The sequence below is a fragment of the Fundulus heteroclitus genome, unplaced genomic scaffold (assembly GCF_011125445.2).
Source record: "Fundulus heteroclitus isolate FHET01 unplaced genomic scaffold, MU-UCD_Fhet_4.1 scaffold_73, whole genome shotgun sequence".
NCBI classification, from domain to species: Eukaryota; Metazoa; Chordata; class Actinopteri; order Cyprinodontiformes; family Fundulidae; genus Fundulus; species Fundulus heteroclitus.
The window spans coordinates 1234664-1249235 of record NW_023397175.1 but is presented as its reverse complement, the minus strand read 5'-3'; the positions used below and the strand labels follow the sequence as shown (position 1 = coordinate 1249235).

The 14572-nt window shown below is 41.0% G+C and overlaps 1 protein-coding gene across 1 annotated transcript in view; it reads right to left on the bottom strand.

The window, feature by feature from the left end:
* Window positions 1–14000, bottom strand: part of LOC118561818 (neuroligin-4, Y-linked) — a 71929-nt gene extending 57929 nt beyond the window's left edge. Inside the window, exon 1 of the mRNA XM_036134063.1 lies at window positions 13973–14000. Within this exon, the coding sequence (XP_035989956.1) occupies window positions 13973–13985 (13 nt within the window). The 5' untranslated portion in view covers window positions 13986–14000. The remainder of the gene's footprint in view (window positions 1–13972) is intronic.
* Between the last annotated feature and the right edge of the window lie 572 nt (window positions 14001–14572).

Below are 14572 nucleotides of genomic sequence, written 5' to 3'. Positions count from 1 at the left end.
GAAGAGATTTTGATTAATGCTCAAAATTTTGATTACTTTTTCAAAATTCTTGAGAACATAGTTGCTAATCAAGTATGTAAACATTTACAAAGTAATGACCTATTTGAAGTGTTTCAGTCAGGCTTCAGAGCTCATCATAGCACTGAAACAGCTCTGGTGAAGGTCACTAATTATATTCCATGGCCTTAGATAATGGACTTGGGTCAGTAATTGTCCTGTTAGATCTCAGTGCTCTATTTGATACAGTTGATCACAATGTTCTCCTAGAAATGTAATATTATGGCTTATGTTAAAGTTATTTTGCCCTCCTTCCTTAGGTTCTCTGGTTGCTTTGAGTTTTGTTTTGTCTAGGTTCTTGTTTACTGTTAGTTTATCCTGTTTTGTCATCAGTTTTAGTCTTAGCTTTATTTTCTGTTTTAGGTTTGTACTTCAGGGTTGTTTTGTTCTTTATTAAATCGTGTGTAGTTTGTTTCTGTCCACTTGTCTTGTCAGCTTTTTAGATTTGTCTGATCTGTTCTTGTTTTGAGCCTCAGCACTGATGTCTGGTCTAATTGCTTATTCTGCACACCTGCTTAACTCCACCCCTGCTGCAATCACCTCTCACCGGTTTCACCTGCTTCCAACTCCATATAAACTGTTGAGACCAGACATCAGTGCCAGGTCGTCTGTTTGAGTATGGGTGAGTCTCCTCCTGCAAGTTTATGTTTATTGGTTTGCTTTTGGATTTTTTTACCCCTTGTCTCCAGTGATCTGAGCCATCCTGTTTCTGTCTGTTCCTGCCCTGCCTGTCAAGATAGTCTGTTTATTTTTGTGCCGTCTTTTGGTTGTGAGGTCTTTTTGGTTTTTGCCTCAGTCTTTGATTTTTGTTAATAAAGAACCTGATCTGAACCTCTGCTGGTCTGGCTGAATTCTGGGTCCCCTGCCTCTGATTCATTACAAGAAAGACTTGAATTTATGGTAGGGATTAAAGGAAAAGCATTACACTGGTTTAAATCTTATCTGTCCAACAGATTCCAATTTTTTCATGTTAATAATAAATCTTCTTCAAACTCTAAGGTTACTTGTGGAGTACCACAGAGTTCAGTCCTTGGGCTAATTCTCTTTACTACATATATGCTTGCGATTGGTAAAATTATGAGAAAGCACGGGATTAATTTCCCCTGTTATGCTGATGACACTGTAATGCCAGTTCAGACGTGACAGCCTGCATTAGTTCAGGACGTGACAGACTGCATTTCCCATGATGCAATGTGGTCAAAATGGCCACCAACTCCCATCATGCAACACGGCCCAAAATGGCCGCCGATCGAGATAAGGATGCTATGGTGATAACTATAAAACACAGCCTCGCGCTGCATTCATCCTTCTTATTGGCGCTCCGCCAGTACGGGAAGGCACACAGCTGTTACCCTCTGTGGGTTTCCAATCCCCACACGCCACGTGCTCGATAACTCTTTGCTGGACCGAAGATTACCAAAGCAAAACTTTCCCTGTATTGCTGACACAGGAGGTCGACTTAAAAGGTACTTTTGAATTCCCTCTGATCAAAGACTGAGAGCCGTTATCTCCCGGTGATCGAAAGAGGACCAAGCTTTGTTTTGGCCGGACAAAGCGTCTGAAAGCCCGGAGAGAGAGACGAAGGAACTTTCTCATCCCGTTCCCGCTGCCCGCACACACCTACGTTCATCAAGACGCCTTCAGGACACCCACGGATTCGGAACTGGGACTTCACTCCTGAATCAACGTCAGAGTAAAGAGAGATTCCCCTTTTTATTTCTCTTTTCACCTTATGGTGATATAGCTGTGCCTGGGCAGGTGTTAGGAATTTAGGTTAATGCTTGTTACTCCAAGACGGAGTTGTTTTTATTTGCTGAATATTTTCTGTTTGTATGTGCATAGATTTTGAAAGTGATTTTGGCTGTGTTGATTTGTGCTTTATAAGTGGCTCCGCCGAGAGACGATTTTTTCATCTTTTTCTCTCTCTCTCTTTTTGCCTTCTCCTGTCCTCTTATCAGCGGGTTCAATCTCTTTGTTTAGAACTCAGTTTGCTTTCTTTCTTTAAACTCCTCGGTCAGCCGCTCCCCCTCTGGCCGAAGCACCGCCCCACTTTAGTGTAAGCGCTGACTGCATCATCAGGGCCTCCCCTCACGCATCACGCAAAGTTGTAGGTCCGAGGTCATCAAAGTCGCCATCTTGGGAGGGTGTCACGTAGCTAAACTATAGCTGCTGTGAAAACCTTGAGGCGTCCGTCTGGATTCTCAAAGCGGTTTTCTGCCTCTCAATGCTGCGACGTCAAATGCCGACGTCTTGAACGTGATGTTTAAACAACTGTGAGTTGAACTAAGATGCGGTACCTCTCATTTTAATCAATTTTGGACTTTTATTTCCACATATATTTTGCATGTTTAGTTTAGTAGCGAGTAGTGTTCCAAGGTTGTTGAATCAGAGAATTACTGTAACAGGGAATTACCTTTGGTTCAATAAAAACGACAACTGTGGAACAGTAATTGTTTGTGTTCATTCCAATTCACAGTTGCATGGTTATTCAGAATTCAGAGCTACCCTCCTCTTGGAGTTAACATCTGATATTAACACAGAGACCTTTTCATCGGATTGGTGATAAAAAAAGGGTAACGCTTTAAACTCTAATTGCAATTATAAGTTGAGTTATCAACGTTGCTGGAAAAATCTGATCAGTCAGAATTCGATCAGACCATTTGTTCCAGCACAATGGTGTTCATAACAGCTAATTAATAAATGAATCAGTAATATAAATTATTACAAGCTTATGGCTCTAGCATCACCACCATTTGAATCATATTTGCTATAGCGAATATTTGAGTTGAATGACTTATTATTAAAATTATAATACCAATTTAAAGCCGCAAGCGGCGTCTATCGGCCCTTGCAGCCAGACGCCGCTCTGGCCTATTGGCCACCGCATGGGTTCACGCACCGCCGGTCGCCAGCCACCGCAGAAGTTGTCACGCATTTTTCCTGCCTGTCCACCGGGCGATGCACACGAACGCGTTGTGCAGCACTGCCCCACGACTCACCAAAAATCTGGTGAAGATCAGTTGATGCAGCGAGGAGATACAGCCGTTGAATAATGATAATGCATTGGGCCACCGTACCGTTCAGCGGGCCGGATTCGGCCCGCGGGCCGTACGTTTGACACCCCTGGTTTAAACATTAGTATACCAATTTAATCAAAGGTATCTTACTAGCTGTTAATCCAGCTTTATGTCAAAAGTTAACAAAACCTTTTTAGTTCTTTAAAGTTAATTGTTATTTCATGTGTTTAAGGGTTTCATTTCTTGCATTAAGACAGCTTTTATGAAGGTTTGACAGTTAAATTGGTGGATAAACACCCAAAAGAAATACTGTAACGGTAACACTTTATCAATTGGAAATATCGCTAAAGTATTACTTTAGCAATATTCCACATGTGGCCTCTGGTAATAAAGTAAAAAATCTTGGTGCTATTTTTGACCAAGACAGGTAATTGAAATCCCATATTAAAAAGGTTCACAGAGTTTCCTTTTTTCACCTTCTAAACTAGAAACATTCTGTCCAGGAGCAATGCTCAAAAACTAGTCCATGCATTTGTTACTTGAAGGCTGGACTATTGTAATTCTTTATTACTATAAGGAAGTCAAAATGCAGTTTAAAGTCTTCAACTGATAAAAATGCTGCAGAAGGAGTTCTGATGAAAATCAACAAGAGGGATCATATTTCTCCAATTTTAGCCTTCCTTCACTGGCTTACTGTTAAATCAAAAATAGAATTTAAAATTCTCCTTCTAACGTATAAAGCCCTTAATAATCAAGCTCCATCATATATCAGAGCTCTGATTACCCCGTATGTTCCTAACAGAGCACTTTGCTCTCAGACTGCAGGTCTGCTGGTGGTTCCTAGAGTCTCTAAAATTAGAATGGGAGGCAGATCCTTTAGCTATCAGGCTCCTCTCCTGTAGAACCAACTCCCAGTTTTGGTCCGTAATGCAGACACCCTGTCTACTTTTAGGACTAAGCTTAAAACTGTCCTTTTTGACAAAGCTTATAGTTAGAGTGGCTCATGTTACCCTGAGCTACCTCTATAGTTATAATAATAATTGAATTTTATTGAACTTTATTGATCTCACAACGGAGAAATTCACTTCTGTATCTTAACACATCCCCTTGGGGAGCAGTGGGCTGCCACTGTGCGGCGCCTGGGGAGCAATCAGGGGTTAAGGGTCTTGCTCAGGGACCCAGAGTGGCAGTCTGTGGGAGTTGAACTCAGAACATCTGGGACCCAAGCTCAATGCTCTAAACAGCTGTGTTGTGTCTCTTCTCTGTCTTTTGTAAGCCCCAGTCGGTCAAGGCAGATGACCGTTCATACTGAGCCCGGTTCTGCTGGAGGTTTTTCCTTCACGTTAATGGGAAGTTTTTCTTTCTGCTGTCACTTCGCGTTTGCTCAGTATGAGGGATTGCTGCAAAGCCATGTACAATGCAGACGACTCTCCCTGTGGCTCTACATCAGGAGTGAATGCTGCTTGTCACGACTTTGATGAAATTAACTGGCTCCCTTATATAGAAATGTTTTTGACCAATCTGTATAATCTGAGTTAATCTGTATAATCTGATTGATTTTGACATTGTAAAGTGCCTTGAGATGACATGTTTCATGATTTGGCACTATATAAATAAAAATTGAAATGTATTGAATAAGCATGATTTGTATATCTGTTCAACTTAACCCTATATCGCCATTTGTATCATATTTGCTACATAGGTTTCTAGGGACTCTTTTCTTGGAACGTGAGCAATATTTACCTCAATAACCTGTTGAATATAATTTGATACATGTATTCTGCACCCTACTGGATTATCATTGCACTGCAGGCAGTGGAACGGCTTTTTTTTTCCCTTTTCAAAATGTCTGTTCATGTGAGCTTGGTCGCACGCGATTTGCAGGAAAGTTTTTTCCAGTTTTAGAGAGGTTAAGGCAACAATAACCAAAAAATTCTTATTCAGTTTGTTAGATTAATGCTTTATGTTTTGAGACATTGCCCAATTACCCAGAAAAATATTATTTATATCACAGTTAAACCGTGTTGAAATGTGTGTATCATATTTGATACTGCAGGTATATAAGTTACTTCATCACTGAACAGTCATTCAACATTTTTGTTAAGTAATGTATGTCCTTCCTGCCTCAATTCAGCCACATACAATTTTTAATTAATAATTATTATTAAATGCCATTTCATAATACATTTTGGATTCTTTCACCATAACAGTCATTCTAAAACCATACTCTTTGTGTTGTATTGAGCAGCAAGTTTATGTAATTTTATATGTCAAAAAGAATTGAGGAAGAAGAGAGGAAAAGAAAGTACTGGGAAAATGTCAACATGATATTGGATGGCAATTAAAGTGACATAAAGCAGCTAGCAGAAGATGATGAGGATGATGATGAGGACTGGATTTCCAGTCCTCATCATCACTGAGCAGTGATGAGGAAGACTGTCAGGATCAAAGTGTAGCCCAGATAGGCATGGAAGTTGAGGTCCAAACAGCAACTCTGGACACAGTCAGAAATGATTCAGTGAAGATCAATGTGAAAAGGAAAGAACCCAGAGGAAGGATAATACAATATCAAGCCCCAATCTACACTGTATAAATACAGTGCTAATTAATTGAATTTAATTAAGTCATGTGTTTAACTTTCTTTGAAGTCACAAATGTCTATGTTATTCTTCGGTTCTTGGTAGAATTGTCCTTTAACTTAAGTCTAAGTTTATCATGATGTTAGCACCCGGATAACTTAAGAGTTGGGTTGCTGGTTTCAACCCTGCAAGCTACCTCTTTTTTACCTGAATATAACAATGTTTTAATGGCATGAGACCACAGAACATGTTTCCAAACATCAATGTCTTCAGCCCATGTTGGTTCAGAACCCAATCTGCAGATAATGACTCTCTCTTACCAGCCTAAGCAGCATGTTAAAAGGCCTTCACCTTTTATTCTGGCATTGATTTACACATTATTACTAAAACCCGGCAATTTTAACCCATAACCCATCTCCTTCCTGAACAGTACGGTGGCTGGAAATTCCCAAGGTGTTTAAACGGGAAGATAGGTGAACAGATGAACGTGGAACCTTAACAGATGAAGGTCCTTAACAGATGGAGGTCCACAGTTATTTTCCTGATATCTTGGCTGAGTTATTATGTTTTTACATGATGTTACACAAAGTTTGATGTTTAGCTTTGAAATACATGTTATGAAGTTTACCAAGCTATGACATCGTCATCTGGGTTTTCCAAACTGTTTAAGTAAGCCTAATGTTAGCTTATAGATTTTTTTAAAGACATTGTCATTATTCTTCCATCCATCCATCCATTTTCTGATCCGCTTTATCCCTCATGGGGTCGCGGGGGGTGCTGGTGCCTATCTCCAGCGTTCACTGGGCGAGAGGCGGGGTACACCCTGGACAGGTCGCCAGTCTGTCGCAGGGCAACACAGAGGCTGTCATTATTCTTATGTTTAGCAAATTGGCCATCCTAAATGATCCGACAAAGGAAATATATGGTCTGAACCATATCTTGATGAAAAATGGTTCTGTGTCTTTTTATGCAGGGTATAGATATCTGGTTGGAACTGTAAATAAAACGAACTGCCACAAGTGCTGCAGTCTGAAAGTCATGGCACTTTTGCAAAGTATAGGGCAGAACAGCTGACGGAGATGAAAGACTTGATCGTCTATGTGAGAGGAAGCTTATATTGATGCACAATTGTTAGGATGCACACGAGGTAATTAGGAGAGAAGCAGCAGGCGCCTCCTCCACATTTGTGTCTCCAGAACATCAAAGCAGCATTGGCACACTTGTTGGTCGGCCTTCTCACTCTTTTCTTTCTGTGCCCTCAAGTTGTTGAGCAACATTACTCTTTAATCAGCTTGGCATCTGGGGAGTATTCTGCCCACCAGATATCATGCAAATCAGCACAGCTCTCTTTGTTGGTGGGTTCATGCATGATGGTGGTCTGCTGCTGGAATGCTCCAATCATTACGTAAGGTTGGATTTCTGCAGGCCTTAACTGAAGCAGCTTGAAATGTCCTCTCACAAGATGAAAATACATTACTTCTTAACTCTGAGTGGGTTTCTGCTAAGAGCCTAGATATATGGGTGGGTTTCCCCAGGGACGTGGCAGGAAGCAGATATTTCTCTCTTTGGCACATGGGGAATCTGGGCAGTGTTCATTCGGGTCACTGAACATGTTCGTTTCTGGTTCCATTCACCACCGCCGTTGTTTCAATGACATCTCGGAGGCCGGAGACTGGCTTTTGGCGGTGAATCCGATAAAATTGCTGCAACCTCTGCTGGTAACGTGTGTAATCTTCAAATCTGCAGACGCCAGCTCATGCTGAGTGTTGAGGAGTGAGCTGCCAGCGGCAATTTGCAGAGATTAAATCAGAAATGTCTCTTTTCAGCCGAAGGTTGGCGCCAGTTTCAGAGCCACCACTTGTAATGGTAGACTAATTTGTGAAGAAAAACCCTTTACTGCATGCCTGTTCGTTTAAAAGTGTGCAGGGTAGCTCTGCATTACAACAAACACAGAAAAGGAAGCTAGAAGCAGTTTAGCGTTGAAAGCCCTGGTTAGCAACTCTTGCACATACATATTGAGGTGTTAAATATCAATGCCTTCTTCTGTCTTCACCTAAGCCTGAGAGTGTCGGCAGGACCATTGATCGGACCCATTTCTTTTTTTTATGTAAAGTGGTGGTAAAGCTGCCACACCTTTTTTCCTTCAGGCCCAGAAATGTGCCATTGCAAAGTTATCGATCAACATTTCTTTGAATTTTTTTATGAATATAATTATAAACTTCAATCTTATATTTATCACAAATATTCATGAGAGGGTTGTCAACATTCAGGAAAAAAGTTGATTAAAAGTTACCCAAAAGTATTTTTTTTTTTTTAAATATTCCATACACATGCAGATTGGGTTGGGTTGACGTAAGAAAGTCCCAAAACAAATGAATGAATTTCTGGCACATGAAAAAATACCTTCACCTGAAGGAAAAGAATAAAGTGAGAAATTTTGGAGGGATTTTAGTGAATGGAAATAATAATAAAAAAAATGTCACATGGCCAGGATAAACTGGGAGGATCCTTCCTGATTCTGTCCAAGCTGAGAGTTCGAGCAAACAAACAAAAAAATGGCCCAATTACATTTACAGCGACAAAAGGACCATAAAGAACCTACCCATTAACCTGAAGTGATCCTTTTTCATTCCTAACTGCCCTTTGAACTGCAGAAATGGTCAGTATCCAGAGAGAACTGATGGAACTGAAAGCTCGGTTAGATAGCAGTGATTGTTTTTCTCCCACAACTTAGCTGTTGGATAATAACCTTTCCGGCCTTCTACCACAGCGTAAACACACTGGAATGCCACACAATATTTAACTGTGAACAAAAAAATAAATGAAAATCTACAGCTAGGTCTCAGCAGGCCATTTGCTAGTGAAGGAATTAGAGATGAACCGATCAAGATTCTTTGTTTCCAGTCCCGAGCAAGGTCTTTTGAGGAACTGAAAATCTAACTTTCAATCTGTCATCTGCACTTTTAGGCACATATCTGGATTCTGCAAACCATAATTACAGAAATATTATCTAAACCCATGCCAGCTTGTTGAATGTGGCTAATATCTACATTTAAATTACTTCCCACAAAACAATATACCAAACGTTGAGGTAGTTGACCTCAGTTGAATGATTAAAATCTAACTTCAAACATAGGCTTGATTTTGTCCAATATAAACCCAAGATAAATTTATTGATTATCCAGCAATAACAATAAATCCATCTGCATAAAAAGTACTGTACCTATACATATTTGTTTTCATATTAAATAGTATCCTAATAGGGTGGTAGCTCTCCCATTACTCAAATCAATTAAATTCAATATTATTTATATAGCGCCAATTCATGAATTGCGACATGATTGTGACTTTGACTGCTTCATAGTCCCGACAAGCAGGATTCACTCCTAGAGAAGCGTAGAGCCACAGGGAGAGTCGTCTGCACTGTACATGGCTTTGCAGCAATCCCTCATACTGAGCAAGCATGAAGCGACTGTTATGAATAGAACAGAAGGACCCAGTATTCGAGGCGACAAACAGTTTATTTAAAGGAAAACCGGAAATGACCGACGTCTGCGCTAGCAGCTGGATCCTCTGCAGGGAGAGACGACAGGTTAGTGACCTCGTCAGTCTGAATATGACTAGACACGATATTGTGGGTCACCAACCTGGTCCTTATGTCCAGTGTGGGTCCGGGGACGGGAGGAGATTCCAGCTGGTGAGCGGCCCACCAGACGCGGCACGATGTGAAGCCTCGAGAGTCCGTGTAGCAGAGTCGAAGATCAGTGGACAGGCAGAGGGTCGGAACCAGGAGGTCAGAGAGCAGGTGAAGTGCCAAAGGATAATCCAAATCGTAGTCAGGTCGCAGTTCAGGGTTCGGTACACGGTCGGGCAAGGAACAGGCAGAAACTCAGGTCGGTCGGGTGTCTAAAGACAGGTCGGGTACACGGATCAGGTGGGGCTAGGCTAACTCAGAAGTCGGAGGACAGAACAGGTCACGATCAGGTAGTCAGGAAACAGAATGCTGGAATAAGTCGATCAAAGCTGACGAAATAAGCTGGCACTGTTGTCTGGTCTTAGAGCTGGTTATATACTAGTGGAAGCAGGTGGAACAGAGAAATAGGTAATGAGAAATAGGCGGAGCTAAGCAGGTGTATAATAGAGAATTAAGTCCAGACAACAGTGCCGAAATCATGACAGCGACAGCGGAAAGAAAAACTCCCAATTAACGGGAAGGAAAACCTCCAGCAGAACCGGACTCAGTATGAACGGTCATCTGCCTCGACCGACTGGGGGTTACAGAAGACGGATCAGAGACACAACATTTTTAGTTTATCCCTGCTTAGATGGAGAAGGTATTAGAAGTTAGAACTAGGCTGGGGAAAAAGGTTCTGAGAGACTGACAACCTTTAGATCAACTTATGACACTAGAAGAGCTAATTTTAAAGGTTATAGCTACAAACCTTTTCATCAAAACGATAATTGTTTTTCAAAAATAATACATCCACAGAACATCTTTTTTTTGTGATTTAAAAGCAAATACCATTATGAGTGTTACTGTGTATGCAAATATATGGTTTCAGTCTAGCGGCGCATAAAAAGTGATTATGTTTAGACCGACAGTTTTAACCGATGATCTTATTTGCTATTTTATGTTTATGTCGCAAAACAGATATATTTATTTGATGGCGTGTCAGCAACATCTACAGGAGGAAAAGTGTCATAAAACCAGAGAATAGGCCAACAAAGTCTCGCTTTCTAAATTAGAATGTTTTAAAGTATTTCTTCCGCTGGTTGCCTGGGTTCAGTTGCTGATAATAATCCCCCTGCAGCTGCCTTGCAGAGGAAAATACATCTTTATTCATGCAGCTCTCATTTCCATAGCTCTTCCATCCTAATGCAGAACAGAACAGCTTGCAGATAAGAAAAGTAATATTGTCTGACAGCCGCTTTTGCCATTTTGCAGGAATAAAGATGTGCTGTCTTTGATGTACTGTCTACAGGAGCTGAATAAAGGTGTACCGAGCTTTTGTGCACATAACTTCCTCTTCTGCCTTGACAAAGAGCAAGTGTGATTATACATATCTCAATGACTGCTGTAGAGTCACACCTTTGAGTCACACGGCTTTGTGATGTCTTAAGCTGTCCAGATAAATGTTGTTTCAAACAGAATAATGTTAGGTAGAATTTCCTCTGTATGTTTGACGATTGTTTAAAAGGCAGGGATGTGGAGAAAGTAAAGAGCAATATAAGGCCTTAAACCTCCAATGCTTCATTTAACACTTATAGAGTCTAATGAGTTATGTTTGCTGGTGCGTATCTTAATTTAAAGCAGTATTCTTGCATATCCTACATCCAGCAATAATTGAAGACAAAAGCATTCACACCTCATATATTGGTCACATTTTGTCAAGTTCCAACTTACTTGACCATGTATGTTGCACCCTGTCTTCAGAAGTAACATAGTCAGTAAATAGAGTCCATTTGTGTGTAGTTTAATCTCAGTACAAATGCAGCTGTTCTCTCAAGACCACAGAGGTTTGTTAGAGAACAACAGAAAACAGACAGTATCATAATGACCAAGGAACAATGGTGGTGGAAGCAGGGGCATCGTATGGAGGGGGGGGGGGGGGGGGGGTTAGGACAATTGAAGTGCTGACTGACAGGGGCACCACAAAACTACATTTTATATTTATATACAGTAGCTTTTGGGAAGATTTTTTTTTTTTTTTGTCATCAGGCCCATGATTCCTGGCAGCACCCCTGGGTGGAAGTGTCATGCTATGGCGACGATGAAGCTTTGAACATCTCCCAGGGCTCTGTTCAAGCCATCGTCTGAACATGAAGAGAGGATGGACCACCTGCAGACCTACCAGGGTGGTAGAATAAAGGAGATTCCTGTGTTAGAATGGTCTAAGTCCAGAGAGAACCCCCAATGGAGGATCTTTGGCAGGAAATAAAAAAATGTTTTGTCTTTCCAAATGTACTCCATCCAATCTGATATTGATCTTTATGCAAATGTAAATATATGCAGATATTCACAGCTAAAAGACCTGGAGCTGGAACTAGAATGCAAGGTGGCTCTAAGTATGGACTCAGGGGGAGCTTGATAGAACTGCACTATATTTACTTAATATTGCAAAAAATACAAACACCTATGTCTCATTTTCCTGCTGCTTCACAAATTACAGTTGCTCTGAAATGTCTAAAATGTTGGGTATGTGTGCTACAAAAACATATACTACAATATTAAATATTAACAAGTCAAGATGCGGACGATGACAGACTCCTACCACAGTGAATGCTGGAAATACATTGGTTTGGTTTCGTGTATGTGTGTGCACACTTATGCAATCAGGTTGTCACAGTTTTTTTTTCACCTTCAAACAGATTTAGGGATTTTAGAGCAGCATTGAGCAGAGCGAGAATGTTTCCAGTTGAAGCTCTCACCTGGACCAAAAACTGTAGGTTCCAGAAAGTGATTTATGCACCCCAGGGAGACATTAGAGGTATATCGATTCTGCAGGATGACTCCAACTGCTGCAGCAATGAAGCCACCAGAATAAAAATAATCACCCGGTTGACACATGACCGTCAAGAGATCTACAGCCATCTCTATGTTTCAAGAATGTATGTTTTTCTTTTTTGCTTTCGTGATTTTTTTATGATCATCAGCCCTGCTGTGTTGTCCTTCAGATCAAAGCAAAATGAGTTTTCCATCTCCCCAAAGAAGACTGACAAAAAAACTTAATTTGCACCATCCAACTCTTTAATGATGTTCAATTTGCAGTGGTGTTCAGTCAGAGAAAAGCAAATCACACTTATCTAACACATTCTGCATGAGGCTGGAAGGGGGAGAAGGCAAACCAAGAGGTTGTTACTGCTGCTGCCATCATCTGTCAATAGGGAACTGGTCAGAGAGGCTGAAAACGGCACAACCTTGGATTCTGGAGATTTAATAAATCCCTAACCGAACCAAAATGGTTAAAATCATCCAATTACATCTATTTAAATCAAACAAAACTGGTAAATTTTCAACTTTAGCCACTGCATCAACTGTTTATAGAGTCCTGCTCCGTGAATGTGCCAGATTGGACCGGCAGAGGTATCCATCTCCTCTCAGGAAATCTGCGCTCTCATCAAGCCTCTCAAATCCCCGCAGTACATCTGTTGCATTGTGCAGCAACCAGTCGGTGTGGAGCAGCTCTCTGGACAGACTGTATAATTTCCTCTGCTCACAATGACTTTGTTGCAAACCAGCATCGCTTACTTCGCCTCCTAGCTGTTTCAGACGACAGAGTCAGGAGAAAACGCACAACCTCAACATGAATATCAATATTGAATCACAATAGCAGTGGGCAGGGAGCTGTGACAATGCTGACCTTTAACAGCCAGGTTTGGATGGAAACGAGCACGCCCGATACATATATTACACTTGCCTATAAGGTAAGGCGCTGGCAGCACTGTGCTCTTTGTTTATCCCCCAGTATGAACAATCTTTTGTTTTGCAAAAGGTTAACAATCCCGAAAGCATTTGCATCATTTCACTTTTTCTGAAGTTTTGCTATGTCAAAGCTTTATTCCAATATCCGTCGACACATAATACCTGAGAATGACAAAGTGAAAAAACTTGTTTGACATACCTGCAAATTTATTAAAAACTCCAACAGCAACAACTATGGAGGACCAATCCTGCCATAGTTAAAAATACATACAGAAATAAATGAAGGACTTAATAATATAAAATTGCTTGAAAAAGTAGCTAATAATATGAATTTGTGTGCCATTAAATGTGACAAAATGATAAAAAGATATTTCTTTAACTGTTGATCAATTATTCATCTAAAAAGTATGTATTTTAACTTCCACTTTTATTTTTACTTTTCTTCTTGCTTTTACGCTGACTTATTTTTAACTCACTTATTTTCTTTTATACATTTTTCTTGTAGTCTTTGTTTTATGTTTGTGTATTTATTGAAAGTGGGGTTTTTTTCCGTATTTCCACTGCAACCTTTTTTTTTATTGTTTAATATTTATTCATACCAACATACCAAGAAAGATACTTTTATTTTTGTTTCATACTGATTTACACCACAACATTTTTAAAGCATGTTTTTACTCCACCATAAATATTTATATTTATTTTATTTTAACATCCTTCTATTTCTGAAACAATGATTTATTTCTGCCTCTAACTTTTCTGTTTTTTTACCCAAAGGATTTCCGCCTACCCTTTTTTTTTCCTTCCCCTCTAAAAAAATTACCTTTTCTGCTGCTGTGGTTCTTTAAAAGTAGGTTTTTAGATCGTTTGAGGTGAAAACATTACACTTTTAAGCTTACCTAATTGGCCCATTTACAGAGTTAGTCCATCCATCCGTCAGTTTTCTTCCGCTTATCCGGGGTCGGGTCGCGGGGGTAGCAGCTTCAGTAGGGAGGCCCAGACGTCCCTCTGGGCAAGCTCCTCCGGGGGAATCCCAAGGCGTTCCCAGGCCAGTCGGGAGACATAGTCCCTCCAGCGTGTCCTGGGTCTTCCCCTGGGCCTCCTCCCGGTGGGACGTGCCCGGAACACCTAACCAGGGAGGCGTCCAGGAGGCATCCTAACCAAATGCCCGAGCCACCTCAACTGGCTCCTCTCGACGTGGAGGAGCAGCGGTTCTACTCTGAGTCCTCCCCGGATGACTGAGCTCTTCACCCTATCTCTAAGGGAGAGCCCAGACACACTACGGAGAAAACTCATTTCAGCCGCTTGTATCCGGGATCTCGTTCTTTCGGTCACGGCCCAAAGTTTGTGACAATAGATGAGGGTAGGAACGTAGATCGACCGGTAAATCGAGAGCTTCGCCTTTTGGCTCAGCTCTCTCTTCACCACAACAGATCGGTACAGCTCCCGCTTCACAGCAGAAGCTGCACCAATCTGCCTGTCGATCTCCCGCTCCATCT